Raw genomic sequence first — 25,364 nt, 5'->3', positions numbered from 1 at the left:
GTGGGGGGGGGGGCGTTAACTGGGGACGTGAGGCCACTAGGGGGCACTGTGAGACTGGATTTGGGCAGGCAATGGGGGCAGGAGGCATCTGGGTATCTCAGGTGGGGAGGAGCCCAGCTGGCTGTGGCTGCTCAGACCCCTGGGATCATTCCTGGGTGACATTTCAGTTGGACAGGGGCAAGGGCTTCCAATACACCATCCCCTCCCCCTGAGAGATGTGTCTTCCTCATGGGACCTGTGAGCCCAGATTCAGGACCCAGGGGAGCTTAAGAAGGTCCCATTTGCATTCAGCCCCACCCCCTCCCCAGCCCATCCCAGGCTCCCAGGGGGAGGATAAGAGGGGCCTGGCAGAGCCCGGATCCCGCCGGTTCTTTCTGGGGAGCAGAGCTCTCGGGTCCCCCGCACCATGGCCTGGCCTCTCATCTGCCTCCTCCTGCTCAGCTTCTGCTCAGGTCAAGGCTGGCCCTGCTCCTCCTGCTCCCCCCTCCCTGTCCTGGGCTCTCCTGGGAGAGTCAGCCTTCTGACTTTGACAAATAGAGAGGAGGGGAGAGGGAGCCTCTGCCCTGGTTTCCCCACAACACCTGGCCCGGCTCCTTCTTGGAAAGAGAAATGATCCTTGGTGAAGGGGCCCCTGGGACAACAGCCAGGGGTCATGAGACCTGAGCCACAGATACCTCGTACAGTAGCCAAAACACCAGCACATTTAAGCCTGGATCTCACCTTATCACCACCTTGTCTCCTCTATTCAGTCATCTCTTTGCTCCCCCTGTTACATCCTGTATAACACTTGGGCCTTCAAAACCTTTCAGGCCAATCCTCCTCCCACCTCTCTGGCCTGCTGGCTCCTTAAATCCTCAGGCACCTGTTTCTCCACCTGCCAGGGACAATGAGCTCCTCGCTGTTGCCCGGGGCCCCTGTCTGCAAGCTCTGCCCATTGGCTCTGGCTGTGTTCCCTGCTTAGCTGTCTAACCCTGCTCATCTCCAGCTTCTTTCCTCCCTCCAGTCTCAGGTAAAATCCTACCTTCCTTTCTAAGAAGTCTCTCCTAGACCTCCTCCATTTTAGTGCTTTCTCTGTTATCTCCAATTAGTCTCTTTCATGGGCTGTTTGCTTGTTGCAGTTCACATGTTCTCCCCACCACCACCTTTGGCTGTGAGTTCTCAAACTGGAGGCCACTTTTGCCTGTTTTGTATCCCTGGGACTAGGGAAACAGCAGGTGACTAATAAATGTACTTGATTTGTGGTGTGTAAGGAATCATACATGGAGAGTTGTAAGGGACTTTGGATAGAGTTGTAAGTGGACCAGTCCACTCATCTTACAGAGAAAGAAACCGAGTCCCAGAAAGCTGAAATGAATTTCTGATTTGCACATCGTGAGAGCATTTTCTGTCTTTTCAAAGCAGTTCAATTTTAAGAAACTTAATGGTTTTGTACAGACCTGGTGTTTGTTTGCTTGTTTTGTCCCAGCCTTCCAAATCTGCCCCAACCGGAAGTGGGAAAGTTTTACCTTAACACCAATTTCCTTCTCCAACTCATTTGGCAGTTGAGGAAACTGAGCCATAAAGGTTACTTGCCCAGGGTCACCCAGCTAGCAAAGGTCTGAAGGCAGAGCTGAATTCAGGCAAATGTGGCCTTTTTGATCCGGATCTGGCACTGTATCCGCTGCACCAGCTGTCTGCCCAGAGCTAGACGTTGCATTCTCTGCCATTTCATTGTGTGATCTTAAATAGCAGATATTAAAACGTATGAGATACAGCAAAAACAGTGAACCAATGAAAATGAATCTTTCTAAAAGCTTAACTCTAAATAATACAGGAAGAGCAGACCAATGAATTTCATATGCAATTGAAAAAGTCTAGAAAATCCCCAATTCAAAACTAACTAGGAAATCTTAAAAATCAAACGTGAGAAAGGGGAAAGTGCAAAGGAAGTTTGTATGTTTTTGTGCTTGGGCAGTGAATGAGGGCCACAGTGACACTGAATCCTGGAGGCCCATTTGTGCTGGAGAGTGAACCAGAGGAGGCAAATCTAGGGGAGAAAATGATGGGAGGAATAGAAGGCAACCATGATGATACTTCCCAAAACTCCCAGAGAAGAATGGCTGTGACAAGAGCTTCCTCAATGTGACAAGAACAACATTTATAAACATTTACATTTTAAGGCATGGTAGGCCCTTTATAAATAATAAATTTTGATTCTCACCATAGCCTTGAGAAGTAGGTATTATAAACTCCATGGTACAGATGGGGAAACGGAACCAAAATTAATATCCGCAAGGTCATTTGACCTCTGCACTTCCTGACTCCTTAGGTGCCTCTCTCCTCTGACTTCTGAGGAAGCTCCAGGATGTGCTCCCACTCCACTCTGTCTGCATCCCATAATTCCTATTCTGTCCTCTTCCCTTCATCTTATTCTCATTCTCCCTCTCTAGGTACCACAGCTGAGCATCTTTTCTTGCTCAATAGCCAAAAATTGGCCTTGTGGCCCCTCTCCTGGAATCATTTGGAACTGCAGGTGACTGACCCTCTTTGCTTGCCTCCCCTTAAGCCCTTTATCCTTCCTGAATTTCGCTAAGCATTTGGGACTATCCCTGTTTCTTCTTAATCCATCTAGTCCACCATCCCTGCCTGGAGCACACTGAGGAATACAATCCCATCACATTACCTGTACTCAAACCTTGTTCACATAAAAAGGGGAAGCCTTCAGCCAAATCCTTGAGAAAACTTTTCATTAGAATTAGCTCAAGAAATAGAGATCTCTCAGCATTTCCAAGCTGACAGTGATGTCTTACTCCCTAATTTGGGGGTCTGGTAATTCACCACATTTTGAATTCATAAAATGGAGCTAGTTTCCAGTAGAGCCCATTTGTCCATCTTGCCCATCCAGACAGGCTCTTGCTAGATGCTTTTTGGAGGTTTTCCCATGTTGGTTTCCGTGAGCCCACAGAAGGTGAGCTGACATGAGAGGTGTTTATCCCAAAGAAGAAAGCTTCCAAGCCTTCGGTTCCTGAACCAACAGAAAGCAGGATAGAAACTTATCCTAGCATCGATTCTATTTGAATCCCATGAGAACAGGTGAGAAGTGTGAAATGAGGATGAGGGAGAGGAAGGAGGTGGAAAACACCATGGTAACAGTGAAATCAGACTCTTCTTCAGAAAGAGCCTCTTCAATGGCTCCAATCCAAGAATAAAATCCAAAGGACAGGGGACAGCACACATGAACTCACCCAAAAGTATACCACAAAAAGAGAGAAAGGAGAGGATCCTACAGGATTCTGAATAGAAACGGACAGGTTTCTAATTTTAATTTAAGATCTGGAATCTGCCAGGCAGCTCTATAGGAATGTTCTTGTAAGGAAGGAGTCCAGACTTCAGACAAAGTAGATCACACAATGAAATGGCAGAGAATGCAACGTGTAGCTCTGGGCAGCCAGCTGGTGAAGCGGTACAGTGCCAGATCCGGATCAAAAAGACCACATTTGCCTGAATTCAGCTCTGCCCTCAGACCTTTACTGGCTGGGTGACCCTGGGCAAGTGACCTTTATGGCTCAGTTTCCACAACTACCAAATGAGTTGGAGAAGGAAATGGCGAACGACTCTTGTACCTTGGCCAAGAAAACCTCCAAGGGGTCAGGAAGAGTTGGACAGGACTGAAAAATTTCTGAGCAACAGAAGCAATTCAGCTGCTGCTGTACAAAGTTCCCTCTTCAGAATCCTGTGAAAGATGGAATGGACTTCCTGCAAATATCTTCAGAAACATGAATGGCCCAACGGCCAGAGTGGGCCCTCCATGTCACGTTTCACAGTTACATATTCATACTTGAGAATACGACAAACCCACCCATGGGACGATGGCCACATGAGAGCGGCCCGGACACCTTTATCCCATGCCGGGGACATAACCTTGGGGAGATGCAGCCTGGCCACGGGTCCAGTAGATCCTGAACTCGTGACAGTCCAATACTCCAAAAAAGAAGGTCCTTGTCCAGAAAGTTTTCAGCTCCAGAAATGGTCGCCACCACCAAGTTACAGCTTTTACCAGTAAAATGCAGTGAAAGGAGAATCATCCTCTTTTACAGCTGCAGCAGCAGGACTGGGGAACTCTCCATCTGACCATAGCTGAGATCCTCCTGGGTGGAGCAGGGAGCTCCTTGAGACCTGGGGCTGTCTTTGTTTTTCCTCAGGATCGCCAGCCCTTAGCATGGAGCTGCCTCAGAGAGCACTTGATTAATGCTCCAGGTACCTTCATTCCTTGTCCATGACCAGATTCCTATGGAAGAGCTGGGAAAGGAAAGCTTCTTCAGCAGAATCTAAGTGGATCCTGAGGCTGGCACTTCGGTGCTGTCTCCCTGAGGGCCCCATCAGCTTCCGGGACTGAGGGAATGGAGACAGGAACTCTGTGCTTGAGCTGATGACGCCATATCTTTGGGAAAACTGGAAGAACATGAGGAGAGTGACAGAAGTGCCGGATCGGCCAGAAGAAAATAGAGGAGGATCCTAGATCTGGGCAGAGACTCTAGTACAGATGTGCGGTCACGTGTCCCAGTGAGGGGGACACAGGCCTGGAGGAGGCAGAAGGCCCTGACTTGGCTCCATACAAACCCCCTTTGAGGTGTCAGTCTGTCCTCCTGTTCTGGGTTACTCTTTGTAATCTGTTAGAAGTGCTGGTGCTTTACACGACCACTAGATGTCCTCCCGGGAGCACGTGTGACTGGGGAGTGATGGAGAGAAGTCCTAGAAGCAAACCTTGGTCTGAAAATGACCGAAGCCAATGACTACTGCAAGGTCACATCCACATCCACAGCCCACAAGGCTGCTCTCTCCTGCACCAGTGGATCACATTCTCCTGTTTGCAAATGGCCCCTTGTGGGACTGATGAGCAACAAGCTGGGGTCTCCTGGCTATGGGGCCTCTGGGGTTTGCTTCCAAGTGAGGGTTGGGGATTAACTGGGGGCCTGAGGCCACTAGGGGCCGCTGTGAGACTGGATTTGGGCTGGCAATGGGGGCAGGAGGCATCTGGGTATCTCAGGGGGGAGGAGCCCAGCTGGCTGTGGCTACTCTGACCCCTGGAATCATTCATGGGTGACATTTCAGCTGGGCTCCATCCCCTCCCCCTGAGAGACCCATCTTCCTTATGGGACCTGTGACCTGAGATTTAGGACTCAGGGGATGGTTGAGAAAATGCAGAGTTAGGACTCAGGGCTGTTTAAGAAGGCCCAAATTTGCATCCAGCCCCTCCCCTTCCACAGCCCATCTCAGGGAGAGGATAAGAGGGGCCTGGCAGAGCCCAGACCCCGCCGGTTCTCTCTGGGGAGCAGAGCTCTTGGGTCTCCCGCACCATGGCCTGGCCTCTCTTCTGCCTCCTGCTGCTCAGCTTCTGCTCAGGTCAGGGCTGGCCCTGCTCCTCCTGCTCCCCCCTCCCTGTCCTGGGGTCTCCTGGGAGGGTCTCCGAGCACTTCCCCCCTTTCTTCCATGCTGGGACATTCATGTCTGTCTGTGTTTCCAGGTTCCTTCTCCCAGCCTGTGCTGACTCAGGCTCCCTCCATGTCTGTGTCCCTGGATGCCACGGCCAGACTCTCCTGCACCCTGGGCAGTCAGCACAGCAATTACCGAATTGCATGGTACCAGCAGAGCCCAGGAAAGGCCCCTCGGTTCCTCATGGATGTCACCAGCAGTGGAGGTGAGAACAAGGGCGAGGGGGTCCCCGCCCGCTTCTCGGGCTCCGGATCTGGGGCCGATCGCTACTTGTCCATCAGCAGCGTCCAGCCTGAGGATGAATCCGATTATTACTGTGGGGCAGGTGATAGTAATGGTTATCACAGTGACACATTCAGTGGGGAAGTGGGACAAAAACCTCTGTGCCAGCCCTGTCCTTACCCAGGCTGCTGACTCAGCCCAAGCTGCCAGGGCACCAGAAGGTCTCTCTCTCTCTCTGCTTCTTTCTCTCACACACTGTTTTCTTTCTTCCTCTTTCTGCCTCTGCCTCTATATCTATGACTTATTCTGCCTGTGTGTCTGTCTGTCTTTCCATCTCTCTCTCTCCCTCCCTCCTCTTCTTCCTGCTTCTTGTTCTTTCTTTTTCTACTTCTCTTTCTCTTTCTGTGATTCTCTCTATTTCTCTCTCTCTCTCTCTCTCTGTCTCTCTCTCTCTCTCTCTCTCTCTCTCTCTCTCTCTCTCTCTCTCTCTCTCTCTCTCTCTCTCTCTCTCTCTCTCTCTCTCTCTCTCTCTCTCTCTCTCTCTCTCTCTCTCTCTCTCTCTCTCTCTCTCTCTCTCTCTCTCTCTCTGTCTCTCTCTCTCTCTCTCTCTCCAGGCTGTTCAATGACTTGTCTGAGGTAAGACTTAGAGTACATGCTAGGACTAGGTCTTGCTCCCAGATCTTCTGACCCCAGAACCTGGATTTTGCCCATGTCCCATTGAGACTACAAGGCAGAGATTTATCTGAGCCTTCACTCTTCATGTTTTGACAAGTAGAGAGGAGGCTAGAGAGATCCTCTGCCCTGGTTTCCCCACAACACCTGGCCCGGCTCCTTTTTGGAAAGAGAAATGATCCTTGGTGAAGGGGCCCCTGGGACAACAGCCAGGGGTCATGAGGCCTGAGCCACAGATACCTCGTACAGTAGCCAGAACACCAGCATATTTAAGCCTGGATCTGACCTTATCACCATCTTGTCTCCTCTATTCAGTCATCTCTTTGCCCCCCTCCCCCCCCTTACATCCTGTATAACACTTAGAGTCCTCTCTTGGGCCTTCAAAACGTTTCAGGCCAATCCTCCTCCCACCTCTCTGGCCTGCTGGCTCCTTAAATCCTCAGGCACCTGTTTCTCCACCTGCCAGGGACAATGAGCTCCTCGCTGTTGCCCGGGGCCCCTGTCTGACAGCTCTGCCCATTGGCCCTGGCTGTGTTCCCTGCCTAGCTGTCTAACCCTGCTCATCTCCAGCTTCTTTCCTCCCTCCAGTCTCAGGTAGAATCCTACCTTCCTTTCAAAGAAGTCTCTCCTAGACCTCCTCCATTTTAGTGCTTTCTCTGTTATCTCCAATTAGTCTCTTTCATGGGCTGTTTGCTTGATGAAGTTCACATGTTCTCCCCACCACCACCTTTGGCTGTGAGTTCCTCAAACTAGAGGCAGCTTTTGCCTGTTTTGTATCCATGGGACTAGGGAAACAGCAGGTGACTAATACGTATACTTGATTTGTGGTGTGTAAGGAATCATACATGGAGAGTTGTAAGGGACTTTGGATAGAGTTGTAAGTGGACCAGTCCACTCATCTTACAGAGAAAGAAACCGAGTCCCAGAAAGCTGAAATGAATTTCTGATTTGCAAATTTTGAGAGCATTTTCTTTCTTTTCAAAGCAGTTCAATTTAAGAAACTTAATAGTTTTGTACAGACCTGGTGTTTGTTTGCTTGTTTTGTCCCAGCCTTCCAAATCTGCCCCGAACCTGAAGTGGGAAAGTGTTAGGTTCTTACTAAGTGCTAATGAGATAATGAGATATTAGGTTCTTACTAAGTGCTAAGTCAGTACTTGACAATTCTCTAATTCAGGCCTTTACTGGGAGTTTTACTTGTGAATTCCTGGGGAAGAGCTTGCATGCTTAGGAGGAGCAAGTGCATTATCCCACGCCCATTCTCTAGGAGGATAAAGAGGACAGCTCTGGAAGAAAGAGGGAATTTTTTCTAGATGAGACTTGAGGCGGTTCTCTGCAGGAAGGGAAGTCGGATCTCTACAGGAAGAAGAATCTGTCTGAGAGATTTGAGTTGACACAGCAGATCTCCTCCCAGAGAACGATCAGCAGCTTCTGGAGACAACAGCCTGTTACATATTGGTGCCCAATGTGGGGCAAGGACTTTTGCTTATCCTGACAAGGACTTATTCTGAGCCCTTCAGAGGAGTGAGACTGGACCATTGCAATTTGGTGCCTGAACAGGGAAAGACATGATCCTGATTCCAGTGGAAAAGCCTCTGATCCAGAACTCAGTCTCTCTGACCCAGAACCGTGAGTAACAAGGAAACTTTGTTAAAAATTAAGTGAGAGTCCTAATAGATAAAAAAGGAACTTTTTAAAGGGCTAAACCAGCAATTAGTGAAATGGGGCAAACGCCTTCTGTTCAAGGAAAATGTTTAGAAAGCATCATCAAGGTTATGAAAAGCCAAGGATTGATTATAATTTTGGAGGAGATTACTGAACTTTTAAAAACTGTGAAGGTCATATATCCTTGTTTTTCTCTGGAAAAAGAATGGGAATTAGTAGGAAAGCAATTGGGTGAACACTACAATTGCCCTTGTGACATTTTGCCCTTTGGTTCCAGACCAAACTCAATTTCCAAAGATACACTTCAATACCTACAATTTAATCCAAATGGCTTTAAAAAATGTTATTCAAAAGGAAGAGAAGAAGGAGCAAAATGGGGAAGTGTCAACTAAACTAGGTAAAAAGGATGAATCAGATAACAATGAAGTTAAGTACAATTCTGAGCAACAGGAGCATCTCCCATGTCCTCCCTCAATTAACCCTTCAGGGGTCGAGCAAGAAGGAGGAGGGGAAGAGGCAGAAACACAAACAGAATTGCCTGTGAAGCAGCCTAAGCCTATGATAAGATTAGAAAAGGCATTGGTTAAAGCTAAGAGAGAAGGACAGGATATAAGTAATTTTATACATGCATATCCTGTGAATGAAGAGATTGACTCTGTAGGTCAAAAAAGGAGAAGATATGTACCTTTAGATTAGAATAAGATTAAAGATTTGAAAAAAGGTTGTACCCTTTATGGGGCTACATCAGCTTATGTTAAAATGTTACTAGATGGTTTGTCTTATGAAGTCCTAACCCCGAATGATTGGAAATCCATAGCAAGGACATGCCTGCAACCTGGAGAAAATTTGTTCTGGCTTGCAGAGTTTCATGAATTATGTAAAATCCAAGTCAGATGCAATTGGGAAATAGGAGTTAACACACAATTCACTTTTGAGCACTTAGCTGGTGAAGGTTGGTATGGAGAGAATTCAGAACAGATTAATTATACCATAACAATATATGAGCAAATTACTAAGGCTGCAATAAAAGCTTGGGGTGTCCTCCCTGGACAGAAAGATCAGGGAGAGGCTTTCAATAAAATAGAGCAAGGTCCCAATGAACCTTTTGCGGATTTTGTGGGACATTTGCAAACTGCTATCAAAAGAATTATTGGAGAAAATGCAGCTACAGAAATAATGACCAGACATCTGGCTAAGGAAAATGCCAAGGAGATTTCAAAAAAAAATTATATGGGGATTAGACAAAGATGCTCCTTTAGAGGAGATCAAAAGACGCTGTGCTACAGTGGTAACAAATGATTTTTACACCCAGACAATGATGAATGTGGAAAGACAGGGTCCCTCCTGGCAAAGAACTTCTAGAGAAACTCGGCGATGTTTTCAATGTGGAAAAATTGGGCATCTAAGAGCTCAGTGTAGATATGGAGATACAGTGAGAAGACAGGGTGAGAGAAGACCTAAAACTCCCTGTCCAAAGTGTCACAAGGGTCCTTTTGGGCCTCCAAATGTAGATTGACCCAGGGAAATGAGAGGTGGGGCCCAGCTTCAGTCCACCAAGTGGGGCATGATGGCAGCCGAGGTTACATCCAGAGAATTTTAAGACATGATCAATCAGCCAAAAGGCAATCAGATGGAAGAAATGGATTGAAATTAGGAAAAATAGAGTTGTGTGCAGTAGAGACTACTGAGATACTCCCTGGAGAAGTGAAATCTGTTCTGTTGATTCTATGGATCCTATGCCTCCAGGCACAGTAGGCTTGACCATTTCACCTTCTGAGAGTGCCTACAAAACAGTGTCCATCCATACACTGATGTGGGAAACTGGAGAATGTGTAGCTAATATCCCAGTCACTAATACAGGTACACAACATGTGATTTATCAACCAGGAGAAGTAGTAGCATCAGGCTTATTGTTACATACCCCTAATAAGCAACCTAGTGATAGTCACCTAGATTCTGACTCCAATGAACAAAATCCAGGAATATATTGGACAGCAGCTGTGACAGCTGACCGACCTATCCTTACTATTTATATAAATGGAATATCATTTGAAGGATTGGTAGAAACGGGTGCAGATCGTACAGTTATTAGAGGTGCCAATTGGCCCAGTCACTGGCCAAAGATTAAGGCAGACACCTACATATCTGGTGTAGGAGGATTAATAGCAGCAGAAGGTAGTGCTAGGCCTGTGAGATGGATATTTGAAGGTGAAACAGGAGTTTTTACTCCTTTTGTGGTCGAAAAAATCCCCATCAATCTGTGGGGAAGAGACATTTTACAGCAGATAGGATTACAAATAAGTACTTCGGCTTTTTAGGCAGGGCTGCTGTTGAAGGCCTACCTGCACTTTCACCAGTTCCTATTCAGTGGAAGACTGATTCACCAGTGTGAGTAGAACAGTGGCCCTTAAGAAGTGATAAAATTCAGGCCTTATTAGACATAGTGAACGAACAAGTTGACCAAGGACACTTGCTGCCTTCTCTAAGTCCTTGGAATTCTCCAGTATTTGTGGTGAAAAAGAAATCTGGAAAATGGAGAATGTTAACTGATCTAAGAAGAGTAAATGAACAGATGGAAACTATGGGAACTCTTCAGCTTGGACTTCCATCTTCTACTCAGTTGCCAAGAGAATGGCCTCTATGGGTTATAGACATTAAGGATTGTTTCTATTCTATCCCTCTGGATTTGCTTTTTTCAGTGCCTAGTGTTAATTTGGCTGAGCCTTATAAAAGATATGAATAGACAGTTTTCCCACAGGGAATGAAAAACAGCCCTACTATGTGCCAAATGTATGTTGCTGCTGCTCTTGCTCCAGTAAGAAAAGCATTTCCAAAAGTAATATTGTTACATTACATGGATGATATTTTGGGATGTGCACCTGAGGAACAGCTTTTAGAAGCATGTCTACAAAAGACCATGGAAACACTAAAGTACTACAAACTGCATATAGGTATAGAAAAAATTCAAAGTCATGCTCCTTTTCAATATTTAGGATATGAAGTATATCCTAAGACACTCACAGTACAAAAGCTTTCTTTAAGAACAGAGAAGTTGAACACCTTAAATGATTTCCAAAAATTAATAGGAGATATCCAATGGATGCATCCAGTGTTAGGCCTAACTATAAATCAACTGCAACCTCTATATGACATTTTAAGGGGAGAAAGTGCTTTAAATTCACCATGCCAGCTTACAAAAGAAGCACAAGAGGCTTTGAGAGAAGTTGAACGGGCTTTATCCAATGTGGTTGAAAGAGTCACTCAAAAACCCTTGGGAATATCAGTATTTGCTACAAAAGAGGCACCCACAGCAGTCCTTCATCAAGGAGACAGTGTGATTGAGTGGGTGAACCTCCCAGCATAACCAGAACAAAGCCTTACTCCTTACCCAGTGCTTGTGGCTAGAATTTTATTTATGGCTATTAAGAGCGCAATATAATTATCTGGAATAAGTCCTGAAAAAATATACACATTCTATGCTAAGGCACAAATTAATGTATGCTGTGAGACCAGCCCAGAATGGCAAATTTTATTGGCCACAGCTTCAAATTTTGCACATGGGTCTCTGTTAAACTCGGCTACTACATAATTGGCCATGTATTTCTGAAGAAAAGGTTTCTAAAGTTCCTCTTAAAGGACCAACAATCTTTACAGACGCCTCCAAAGAAAACATTTGTGCTGTATACTCTCATGATTTAACCATAAAGAGACTAGTCAGGACACCTTTTCAGTCCACTCAACAGAATGAATTATTTGCTATCATGCTAGCTCTTACTTATTACCCAGGAGACATAAATATAATTACTGATTCAGCCTATTCAGGAGGTGTAGTACAAAGAATTTCCACAGCCCAAATAAAATTTGCAGCCTCTAATATTTATCAGCTCTTTAAGGAACTTCAAGAGCAAGTGAGAAAACATCCAGGCAAGATTTATATCTTGCATGTCCACTCACATAGTGGACTTTCAGGTCCTATTTTTGATGGAAATTCAAAGGCAGATAGTCTTCTAGCCATGTTAGCCAGTAGTCCTTTATTTCAGGAAGCACAATAACCTCATTCTAAATATCAGGCTGCTCAAGCTTTACGTTTACAATTTGGAATCACAACAGAGGAAGCTAGGAGCATAGTAAAAAGCTGTACAGCTTGTCTTCCTTTCCACGCTCCTACACTCCCTCTAGGGAAGAATCCTCATGGTCTGAGACCCAATGAAATCTGGAAAATGGATGTGACCCATTATAAATATTTTGGTCGTCTGTCTTTTATCCACATGTTAGTAGATACCTTTTCAGGATTCACTTTTGCAGTGCCAACAGCAAAAGAGACAGCCTGAGTGGTCACTGAATTCTTTATCCAAGCATTTGCAATTATGGATGTGCCACAAGAAATAAAAACAGATAATGGACCTGCATATTCTTCTAAACCTTTTGGCAACTTTTGTGCACAGTATATGATTTTACACATTATTGGAATACCTTTTAATCCACAAGGTCAGGCAATAGTAGAGAGAAGAAACAGAGACATTAAGACACTCCTCCAAAAACAAAAGAAAGGGGGGGGGGGCACAGATAACCCTAAAGAACTTCTAAATTTAGTTCTCTATACCATTAATTTTCTAATTTTTGACAAAGATTCACTGGCTCCAGCAGACAGGTTTTATAACCCACCAGAAGGGCAGTGTCCAGTGCTAGCAGCTCCACTGTCCTTAGATAATCACCAGTTGATGTGGAGAGACCCAGAAAGTGGTGAATGGAAGGGACCAGATAGGTTAACTGCTTCGGGGAGAGGGTTTGCTTGTATTTCTTCAGATGGAGAAGGAATCAGATGGGTGCCAAGGAGTGGTATTTGCCTTGTCCATCAGAGAGAGACAGAAAAAGAGAAAGACCTCAAAACAAAGGAGAAAATCTAAGAAACATCTGACACTGAAAGAGCATGGCTAATAAGAAGACTGTTAAAAAACTTTAAAAACCAGCAGGAATCATTGGATTTCCTAACACAAGATGAGACTAATGGACAATGCACTTATGGACATTTATAAATTCTCAATTTATGATTATTTGATCATGTTATTTGTTACATACTTCTAGCATATATTATGTTACTATGTGTTTGTGTAATCTATGTAATTATGTGTAATGCCTCCCATATTGATGGATTTATGTTTCAAGGTTATGACCACCATATGTTCTAAATCAAAAGAAAGGGGGAGATGTTAGGTTCTTACTAAGTGCAAATGAGATAATGAGATATTAGGTTCTTATTAAGTTCTAAGTCGGTACTTGACAATTCTCTAGTGCCGGCCTTTCGTGGGGAAGAGCTTGCATGCTTAGTGGGAGCAAGTTCATTGGTTGAAGTATTTCTTCCCAGAAGCCCTTGCATTATCCCACGCCCATTTTCTATGAGGATAAAGAGGACAGCTCTGGAAGAAAGAGGGAGTTTTTTCTAGATGAGACTTGAGGCTGTTCTCTGCAGGAAGGGAAGTTGGCTCTCTATAGGAAGAAGAATCTGTCTGAGAGATTTGAGTTGACACAGCAGATCTCCTCCCAGAGAGCGATTGGCAGCTTCTGGAGACAACAGTACGTTACAGGAAAGTTTTACCTTAACACTAAATTTAAGAGGACAAGAATAATAGCAGATATTAAAACCTATGAGATATAGCAAAAACAGTGAACCAATGAAAATGAATCTTTCTAAAAGCTTAACTCTAAATAATACAGGAAGAGCAGACCAATGAATTTCATATGCAATTGAAAAAGTCTAGAAAATCTCCAATTCAAAACTAACTAGGAAATCTTAAAAATTGAAGGTAAAAAGAGGAAAGTACAAAGGAGGTTTGTATGTTTCTGTGCTTGGGTAGTGAGTGAGGGCCACAGTGACACTGACTCCTGGAGGCCTATTTGTGCTGGAGAGCAAACCAGAGGAGGCAAATCTAGGGGAGAAAATGATGGGAGGAATAGATGGCAACTATGATGATACTTCCCAAAGCTTCCAGAGAAGAATGGCTGTGACAAGAGCTTCCTCATATTGAGAAGAAAAACATTTATAAACATTTACATTTTAAGGCATGGTGAGCCCTGTATATGTAATAAATTTTGATTCTCACCATAGCCTTGAGAAGTAGGTATTATGAACTCCATGTTACAGATGGGGAAATGGAACCAAAATTAATATCCAAAAGGTCATTTGACCTCTGCACTTCCTAATTACTTAGGTGCCTCTCTGCTCTGACTTCTGGGGAAGCTCCAGGATGTGCTCCCACTCCACTCTGTCTGCATCCCATAATTCCTATTCTGTCTTCTTCCCTTCATCTTACTCTCATTCCCCCTCTCTAGGTATCACAGCTGAGCATGTTTTCCTGCCCAATAGCCAAAAATTGGCCTTGTTTCCCCTCTCCTGGAATCACTTAGAACTGCAGGTGACTGACCCTCTTTCCTTGCTTCCCCTTAAGTCCATCATCCTTCCTGAATATTGCTCTGGATTTGGGACTATCCCTGTTTCTTCTTAATCCATCTAGTCCACCATCTCTGCATGCAGCAAACTGAGGAATACAATCCCATCACATTAGCTACTCAAAGGGTCTTCACATAAAAATGGGAAGTCTTTAGCAAGATCCTTGAGAAAACTTTTCATTAGAATTAGCTCAAGAAATAGAGATCTCTCACCATTTCCAAGCTGACATTGATATCTTACTCCCTAATTTGGGGTTCTGGTAAATCGCCACATTTTGAAGTCATAAAATGGAGCTAGTTTCCAGTAGAGCCCACTTGTCCATCTTGCCCATCCAGACAGGCTCTTGCTAGATGCTTTATGGAGGTTTTCCCATGATGGTTTCTGTGAGCCCACAGAAGGTGAGCTGACATGTGATGTGTTTCTCCCAGTGATTGAGGTGCCATTTTATCTATCATCTGCCTTCATCCATAGCACATGGATCCTAATTAAAAAAAAAAAAAAAAAAAAGAAAAAGAAAAGAAAAAGAAAAGAAAGAAAAAGTGTTGGTTTTGTTTCCTGACTGAATATTTTAATTCCTTCAATTTATTTTTCTTCTCTGATTGCTATAGCTAGCATTTCTAATATCAATAGTTATAATAACATATAGCCTTACTTTTTATTTTATTTTTTTAATGTTTCATGTGAGTCTTGCATTTTCCATTTAGCTGTGTTTTCATCAGAATGCTTGAAGGTCCTCTATTTTGTTAAATATCCATTTCCCCCCTGAAGGATTATATTCCATTTTGCTTGGTAGGTGATTCTTGCTTGTAATGCCTAAAGCCTTTGTCCTTCAGTATAAAAGTGCTCTGAACCTTTAATATAAAAGTTGCCCAATCTTGTATTATCCTATGATTCTCTTGTTTCTTTCTGGCTGCTTAAAAAAGTTTTTCTTGGTCTGAGAACACTCTTTGCTGCTGTAGAACTGTGACTAGGGTAACTACCTCTCTGGGGCCACAAACACTAGGACAATAGTTTTTCCCCTTGCTTTTGGATCATGACCCAGAACTGCTTATGGACAATACCAGTCCTGCACCTAGTACCGTTGAAGGGTACCCTATAATTTCCTGCTGACTATTTGTCTGACTCCATCAGCATCTGTGGATGAGTTTTGAAAGCTGTACCAGCCTCTGATTCAGTTATCCCTAAGACCCACAGTAGGTTTGCAGGGGTATTATTTACACTGGGCTGTATTACACTCTCAATCAAATGAGACAAAACTTTCCCGCTGACCTTCCAAGTTGTCTTGGGCTGGAAGATTGTTTTACTCCAACCCCTGTTGGTTCTAGTGCTCCGTTATTTTTAAAGCTTGATTTTAAAGGAAAGGTAAAAAGGCTTATCAGAATCTGTCCAACTGGATTCTCCATGTTTGCACATGTGGTCAAATGGCACTTATCTCTTTGTTTAACCCAAGATTTTTATTTTCAAAACATATGCATATATAATTTTCACCATTCATCCATGAAAAACCTTGAGTTCCCAATGTTTTTGTACCTCCTTTCCCCCACCTCCTCCTTTGGACAGCAAGTCATCCAATATTTGTTAACATATACAATTCTTTTATACATATTTCCACATTTATCATGATGCACAACAAAAATCAGATCAACTTAGAGACATGGCAAGTCACACCACTAAGAGCACCTAGGCCACCCCTTCCTCTCAGATCATGAGATCTGTCCTGGATTTTGAATCCCAATCACTAACCCTACTCTAACTCTAACCTGCCTCCTGTCTCTACTGTGCACTTAAATGCCTCACACATGGTAGGTACATAATAAATACTTGTTGACTTGACTTGGTTTTGTGGGAAGTGACAAATTCACAATTGGAAGGGAGTTCCTATACAAGGAAGCATATTTGTCTCTAATGGTGGCCATGTCTAGGGTTGGGGGAAAGAGGAAAAAAATGAACATGATAACTTGACTACATATTTAAAAAGCATGGCATCTCATATATAATATATTGGTACCTTTCATACTAGATTACAGAAATGCTTCTTTTATACCCTGAATTTATTATTTTTTATTATTTTTTTAATTTTTTTTATAATTATAACATTTTTTGACAGTATATATGCATGGGTAATTTTTTACAACATTATCCCTTGCACTTACTTCTATTCAGATTTTTTCCCTTCCTCCCCCAACCCCCTCCCCCAGATGGCAAGCAGTCTTATATATGTTAAATATATTACAGTATATTCTAGATACAATATATGTGTGTAGAACCGAATTTTTTGTTGCACAGGAAGAATTGGATTCAGAAGGTAAAAATAACAGTTTACATTCATTTCCCAGTTTCCTTTTCTGGATGTAGCTGGTTCTGTCCATCATTAATCAATTGGAATTGGATTAGCTCTTCTCTATGTTGAAGAAATCCACTTCCATCAGCATACGTCCTCGTACAGTATCATTGTTGAAGTGTATAATGATCTTCTGGTTCTGCTCGTTTCACTCAGCATCAGTTGATGTAAGTCTCTCCAAGCCTCTCTGTATTTCTCCTGTTGGTCATTTCTTATAGAACAATAATATTCCATAACATTCATATACCATAGTTTACCCAACCATTCTCCAATCCATTCATCTTCCAGCTTCTAGCCACTATGAAAAGGGCTGCCACAAACATTTTGGCACATACAGGTCCCTTTCCCTTCTTTAGTAGCTCCTTGGGGTATAAGCCCAGTAGTAGTACTGCTAGGTCAAAGGGTATGCACATTTTGATAACTTTTTGGGCATAATTCCAGATTGCTCTCCAGAATGGTTGGATTCTTTCACAACTCCACCAACAATGCATCAGTGTCCCAGTTTTCCCACAGCCCCTCCAACATTCATCGTTATTTGCTCCTGTCATTTTAGCCAATCTGACAGGTGTGTAGTGGTATCTCAGAGTTGTCTTAATTTGCATTTCTCTGATCAATAGTGATTTGGAACACTCTTTCATATGAGTGGAAATAGTTTTAATTTCATCATCTGAAAATTGTCTGTTCATATCCTTTGACCATTTATCAATTGGAGAATGGCTTGATTTCTTATAAATTAAAGTCAATTCTCTGTATATTTTGGAGATGAGGCCTTTATCAGAACCTTTAACTGTAAAAATGTTTTCCCAATTTGTTACTTCCCTTCTAATCTTGTTTGCATTAGTTTTGTTTGTGCAGAAACTTTTTAATTTGGTGTAATCAAAATGTTCTATTTTGTGATCAATAATGGTCTCTAGTTCTCCCTTGGACACAAACTCCTTCCTCCTCCACAAGTCTGAGAGGTAAACCATCCCATGTTCCTCCAATTTATTTTGATCTAATCTTAGTATGTGGTGTTAAATGTGGGTCCATGCCTAGTTTCTGCCATACTAATTTCCAGTTTTCCCAGCAGTTTTTGTCAAATAATGAATTCTTATCCCAAAATTTGGGATCTTTGGGTTTGTCAAAGATTAGATTGCTATTTTTATTCACTATCTTGCCCTGTGAACCTAACCTATGCCACTGATCAACTAGTCTATTTCTTAGCCAATACCAAATGGTTTTGGTGACTGTTGCTTTATAATATAGCTTTAAATCAGGTACACTTAGACCACCTTCCTCTGACTTTTTTTTCATTAGTTCCCTTGCAATTCTCGACCTTTTATTCTTCCATATGAATTTTGTTGTTATTTTTTCTAGGTCATTAAAATAGTTTCTTGGGAGTCTGATTGGTAGAGCACTAAATAAATAGATTATTTTGGGGAGTATTGTCATCTTTATTATATTCGCTCGGCCTATCCAAGAACACTGAATGTCTTTCCAATTATTTAAATCTGACTTTATTTTTGTGGCAAGTGTTTTGTAATTTTTCTCATATAATTCCTGACTCTCCTTTGGTAGATATATTCCCAAATATTTTATACTATCGACTGCTATTTTGAATGGAATTTCTCTTTGTATCTCTTGCTGTTGGATTGTGTTGGTAATGTATAAAAATCCTGAGGATTTATGTGGATTTATTTTGTATCCTGCGACTTTGCTAAAATTCTGAATTATTTCTAATAGCTTTTTAGCAGAGTCTTTGGGGTTCTCTAAGTATACCATCATGTCATCTGCGAAAAGTGACAATTTGATTTCTTCATTTCCTACTCTAATTCCTTGGATCTCTTTCTCGGCTCTTATTGCCAAGGCTAGAGTTTCTAGTACTATATTGAATAGTAATGGTGATAGTGGGCAACCTTGTTTCACTCCTGATCTTACAGGGAAAGGTTCTAGTTTATCACCATTACATATGATGTTTACTGATGGTTTTAAATATATGCTCCTTATTATTCTAAGGAATAGTCCATTTATTCCTATACTCTCAAGAATTTTTAGTAGGAATGGATGTTGGATTTTGTCAAATGCTTTTTCTGCATCTATTGAGATGATCATATGGTTTTTATTAATTTGATTATTAATATGCTCAATTATACTAATAGTTTTCCTAATATTAAACCAGCCCTGCATTCCTGATATAAATCCTACTTGATCATAGTGTATTTTCCTGGGGATGATTTTCTGAAGTCTATTTGCTAATATCTTATTTAAGATTTTAGCATCAATATTCATTAAGGAAATTGGTCTATAGTTTTCTTTCTCAGTTTTCGATCTACCTGGTTTAGGTATCAGTACCATGTCTGTGTCATAGAAGGAATTTGGTAGGACTCCTTCAATCCCTATTTTTTCAAATAGTTTACTTAGCATTGGAGTTAGTTGTTCTTTAAATGTTTGGTAGAATTCACCTGTAAATCCATCTGGTCCTGGGGACTTTTTCTTAGGAAGTTGGTTAATAGCTTGGTCTATTTCTTTTTCTGAGATGGGACTATTTAGACTACTTACTTCTTCCTCTGTTAATCTGGGCAAGCTATATTTTTGAAGGTATTCTTCCATTTCATTTAAGTTATCGAATTTATCGGCATAAAGTTGAGCAAAGTAGCTCCTAACTATTGTTCTAATTTCCTCTTCATTAGTGGTGAGTTCACCCTTTTCATTTTCAAGACTATCAATTTGCTTTTTCTCTTTCCTTTTTTTAATCAGGTTTACTAAGGGTTTGTCTATTTTGTTGGTTTTTTCATAAAACCAACTCTTAGTTTTATTAATTAATTCAATAGTTTTTTTACTTTCAATTTTATTAATATCACCTTTTATTTTTTGAATTTCAAGTTTTGTGTTTGTCTGGGGGTTTTTAATTTGTTCCTTTTCTAGCAATTTTAGTTGTAAGCCCAATTCGTTGGCCCTCTCTTTCTCTATTTTATGCAAGTAGACCTGTAGAGACATAAAACTTCCCCTTATTACTGCTTTGGCTGTATCCCCCACATTTTGGTATGATGTCTCATTATTGTCATTTTCTTGGGTGAAGTTATTAATTATGTCTATGATTTGCTGTTTTACCCAATCATTCTTTAGTATAAGATTATTTAGTTTCCAATTATTTTTTGGTCTATTTTCCCCTGGCTTTTTATTAAATGTAATTTTGATTGCATTATGGTCTGAAAAGGATGCATTTACTATTTCTGCCTTACTGCATTTGATTTTGAGGTTTTTATGCCCTAGTATATCATCAATTTTTGTATGGGTTCCATGAACTGCTGAGAAGAAAGTATACTCCTTTCTGTCTCCATTTAGCTTTCGCCAAAAATCTATCATATCAAACTTTTCTAGTATTCTATTTACCTCTTTGACTTCTTTCTTATTTATTTTGTGGTTTGATTTATCTAATTCTGAGAGTGCAAGGTTGAGATCTCCCACTATTATAGTTTTGCTATCTATTGCCTCTTGCAGCTCTCTTAATTTCTCTTTTAAGAATTTAGATGCTGCACCACTTGGTGCATATATGTTTAATATTGATACTGCTTCATTATTGATGCTGCCCTTTAGCAGGATATAATGCCCTTCCTTATCTCTTTTAATTAGATCAATTTTTGTTTTTGCTTGATCTGAGATGAGGATGGCTACTCCTGCTTTTTTGGTTTTGCCTGAAGCATAATAGATTCTGCTCCACCCTTTTACTTTTAGTTTGAATGTCTCACCCTGTTTCAGGTGTGTTTCCTGTAAACAACATATAGTAGGATTCTGACTTTTAATCCAGTCTGCTAACTGCTTCCTCTTTATGAGGCAGTTTGCCCCATTCACATTTATGGTTAGAAGGACTAATTCTATATTGCTTGCCATCCTATTAACCCCTGCTTATGCTTTTCCCCTTTCCTTCCCTTTTACCCTCCTATCCAGTATTAAACTGGTGAACACCACTTGCTTTTCACAGCCCTCCCTTTTTAGGATCCCTCCCCCACTTTAAAGATCCTCCCCTTGTTTTACCCCTTTTCCTCGAAATTACTGTATTCCCTTCCCCTTAGCTTACTCCTTCCCTTTCACTTTTCAATGAAGTGGAGGAAGTTTCACCATAAATTGAATATGTCTATTGATACACGCTATATTCATCTCCCGCCTTTCTTTCTCTCAGATATAATAGGTTTCCTTTGCCTCTTCATGAGATGTAGTACCACCACTTTACACTTTTTTATGATATATTCTCCTTTCCACCTCTAGTTTCTAAGATAAATTGTACATATGTTCTTTACATATTTTTTTGACAGAAGTATAGTTCTCAAGATTTCTTTTTACCTTTTTAGAAATCTCTTGAGTTCTGTATTTGAAGATCAAACCTTTTATGTAGGTCTGGTTTTTTCATCAAAAATAGATGGAATTCATTTATTTCGTTAAATGTCCATCTTCTTCCCTGGAAAAAGATGCTCATTCTTGCTGGGTAAGTTATTCTTGGCTGCATACCAAGTTCCTTAGCCTTTCAGAATATCATATTCCAGGCCCTCTTAATGTGGACGCTGCTAGATCCTGGGTTATCCTTATTGTGGATCCTCCATATCTGAATTGGTTTTTTCTAGCAGCTTCCAATATCTTTTCCTTTGTCTGATGGTTCTTAAACTTGGCCACTATATTTCTTGGCGTTTTGATTTTAGGGTCCCTTTCAGTAGGTGATTGATTAATTTTTTCAATGTCTATTTTACCCTCTGTTTCCAGAATGTCTGGGCAGTTCTCTTTGATAATTTCCTCGAAAATGATGTCCAAGCTCTTTTTTTCCTCCCATTTTTCAGGGAGTCCGATTATTCTCAAATTGTCTCTCCTGGATCTGTTTTCCAGGTCTGTTGTCTTTCTGGTAAGGTACTTGACATTCTTTTCAATTGTTTCATTTCTCTGGTTTTGCTTGACTACCTCTTGGTTTCTCCTTGAGTCATTCATTTCTACTTGTTCCAGTCTAATTTTCAATGATGTATTTTCTTCACTCACTTTTTTTATATCTCTTTGTAATTGTCCAATTGAGTTTTTATCTTCTGTGGAATTTTTTTCCATTTTATCCATTTTACTTTTTAGAGAGCTGATTTCTTTTTCCAGCTCACTAATTCTGTTTTCCTTGGAGTTGTTTACCTTTTCCAGCTCACTAATCTTGTTTCTCAATGATTTGATTTCTTTATCCACTCTGTCTTTGAATGCATGGGATGACTTCTCCAGGCTCTCTTGCCAAGCTTCCCTTTCCTTTTCCCATTTCTCTTCCAGCTCTCTTGTGAGAGCCTTTTTGATTTCCTCTATGAGGTTCTTTTGTATTGAGGAGCAGCTTATATCCCTCCCAGAGGATACATCTGGGGACAGTCTGTTCCTAGTCTCCTCAGCATTTGAAGTCTGCTCCCTCTCCACACAGAAGCTGTCAATGGTTAGAGCCCTTTTGAATTTTTTGTTCATTTTGTCAGAGTAGGAATCAAAGAGAACAAACTGACAAGTGAAACAATTGGTCTGTTTTGCAGGGGATGGGGCTGGATGGTATTAATGGGCTTCCTCTACAGACTGGGGGTAGGGCAGCAGAGAGTCACTAACAGAACAGCAATGACTGTACTGAGTCTGCGCTCTGAGGCTCCGAGAATGCACCTAGTCAGTCCAGGTGGGGATTGGGGGTGGCCGGGCTCTGAGAGACGCTGGCTTTCTGGGGTTTTAATCTTCACCTCTGGTGTTTACACCCTCTCCGCTGCTCCTGGCTTGCTGCCAAGATGGAGCATCCACACTGGGGCAAAAGCCCTTTCACAGAAACGGCAGAGATCACACCCCTCCCCCTCTGGTCTGAGCTGTGTGAGCTGCCTGTCTTGCTCTGGCTGCCTGCCCTCAATCTGTGCCCAGTCTGATTGACCCTCCCCCGAGCAAACACAGACCTTTTCTGGTGACTTTTAAGGATGTCTCCTCTTGGTGATTATTTGTGGATTTCTTTCTGGGTCAAGCATTAAGTCAGAGGCTTGTCATGAAGTAAGTTCTGAGAGAAAACGAGGAGCTCAAGCAGCTGTCTGCCTCCACGCCGCCATCTTGGCCAGAAGCTATACCCTGAATTTAAAAAAATTAATTTTAAAAGAAAAATCAAAATCACTACACTGGATTAAAACACTATACCATTATACAATATGTCCTGGATTATTTATTTTTGAGAAAAAGTTTTATCTTTCAAATTTTTAGTAGCGAAAAAGGGGAGGGAGGGAGAGATAGAATGCAGCATGGGCCTAGCAAGTTAACCTATTAAGAGCACCTTGACCAGTCCCTCCTCTCAGATCATGAATTTTGAATTCCAAACTTTATAAATATCAAGACTCCCAACTTAGGATCCATTGTCCCACAACTGGGCTATAGCCTTGTAGAGACATAGCCTGGAAACTGCTCCCGTAGATACTGCACTCATGACTGTGCAAAACCCAACAAAAGAAATTTCTCGCCCTGAAGGTCTTCAGTCCATGAAATGGTCCCCACCACAAAGTTAAAGCATTTTAGCAATAAAAGTGCAGTTAAAGGAGATGCATCATTATTTGCAGCTGTAACTACAGGACCATGAGATCTCTCCCAAGGTAGATCAGATGATTTACAATGGAAAACCTCCTTGAAAACAGGAGCTGTCTTAATTTTTCATTAGGATTGCCAGCCCTTTGCAAAGAGCTATCACAGTAAGTACTTAATTAATGCTCTGTGTCCATTCATTCCTTGTCTATTAACAGATTCTTATGGAAGAGCTGGGAAAGGGAAAGACTTCTTCAGCAGAATCTCTCTAAATGGATTACACTTATGTTCCAAATCTCCTTGAGGGACTGATGGCATAGGGGACATGAACTCTATGCTTGTGCTGATGACATCATATCTTTAGGAAAACTCTGAAAGAATCCAATATAAGTCAAATTTATACAGTTCTTCTCTTTCTACACAAATTCCTACATTTATCTTGTTGCATAAGAAAAATCATGTCAAAAAGGAAAAAAAAAACAAGAAGGAAAACAAAAACAAACAAACAACAAAAAGGTGAAAATACTATGTTGTGATCCACACTCAGTCCCTACTGTCCTCTCTCTGGATGCAGATGGCTCTCTCCATCACAAGTCTATTGAAATTGGCTTGAATCCCCTTAATGTTGAAAAGAGCTTCTTTTATTTCTTTTATTATAGCTTTTTATTGACAAAACAAATGCTTTGAATAATTTTTCAACATTGACCCTTGCTAAAACTTCTGTTCCAATGTTTCCCCTCCTTTCCTCCATCCCCTCCCCTAGATGGCAAGTAGTCCCATACATGTTAAATATGTTAAAGTATATGCTAAATACAATATATGTATACATATTTATAAGTTGTCTTGCTACACAAGAAAAATTAGATATAGAAAGAAGCTAAAAGAAAAACAAAGTGCATAAAGGATCTTAAAAGAGAACTTGACATAAAATGGGGAATGTAAATGAAATTATTACAAGAAGGAATGGGAAAAAAAATAATGCCCTACAAAAGAAATATGAAAAAGACAACAATTCACTGAAAAACAAAATTTGTGAAATGGAAAAAGAATGCAATGAACAAAAAAATTAAACTGGCCAATTACAAAAGGAGCAAAAAAAAAAGGTAACTGAAGAAAATAATACACTAAAAATTAGAATTGAACAGATGTAAGTGAATGACTCAATAAGACTTCAAGAATCAGTCAAACACAAACAAAAAGAAAAGAAAAGAAAAGAAAAAATACAAGAAAATATGAAATACTTCCTAGGAAAAACAACTGACTTGGAAAATAGATCTAGGAGAGACAATATAAGGTTTATTGGACTTTCTGAAAGACATGATGAAAAAAAGAACCTAGACATTATCTTCAGGAAATCATAAAAGAAAACTGCCCTGGTATTTTAGAATCAGAAGATAAAATAGCCATTGAAAGAATCACCTTCTGAAAGAGATCCCAAAATTAAATCCCCAAGGAATATCGTGGCTAAATTTCAGAACTATCACACCAAGGAAAAGAGATTGCAAGCAGCCAGAAAGAGGATTGTAGGAACTGAATGTGAATCACAACATAACATTCTCACTTTTTTTGTTGTTCACTTTCTTTTTGTTGTCTTACTCATTTACTTTCTTTTTTGATCTGATTTTTTTTGTGTGGCATGAAAATTATATAAATATGTTTACACATATTGGATTTAACTTAGATTTTAACATGTATAACATATATTGGATTGTTTGCCATCTGGAGGTGAGGGTGGGGGGAAAAAGGAGAAAATCTGAAACACAAGGCTATGCAATGGTCTATGTTGTCAAATTATCCATACATATATTTTGAAAATAAAAAACTCTATTTAAAAAAATAAAGGAAAAACAAGGAAAAGCATTTATTAAAACCTACTATGTGGCACCATAATGAGTATTTGGGGAAAAAAATGAGACTAAAAAAAAAAAAAAAAAAAAAAAAAAAGATGCTTATAGTGTTGGATCAGCCAGAAGAAAATAGCCAATGACTTTCACAGAATGATCTCTGACTTGGCTACATCCAAAGCCC

General features: G+C 41.2%; 2 gene segments (V, D, J or C); both read left to right on the top strand.

The window, feature by feature from the left end:
• LOC141556155 (immunoglobulin lambda variable 9-49-like) overlaps positions 1-25,364 on the top strand; it is a 1,090,947-nt gene that overhangs the window by 37,674 nt on the left and 1,027,909 nt on the right.
• LOC141552169 (immunoglobulin lambda variable 4-60-like) lies at positions 5,313-5,886 on the top strand. The segment is given in 2 exon segments: positions 5,313-5,382; positions 5,504-5,886. Coding segments are annotated over 2 exon segments (429 nt in total).

This window comes from Sminthopsis crassicaudata, chromosome 1 (genome assembly GCF_048593235.1).
Source record: "Sminthopsis crassicaudata isolate SCR6 chromosome 1, ASM4859323v1, whole genome shotgun sequence".
In the NCBI taxonomy this organism is placed as follows: Eukaryota; Metazoa; Chordata; class Mammalia; order Dasyuromorphia; family Dasyuridae; genus Sminthopsis; species Sminthopsis crassicaudata.
This window is presented reverse-complemented; position numbering and strand designations above follow the sequence as displayed.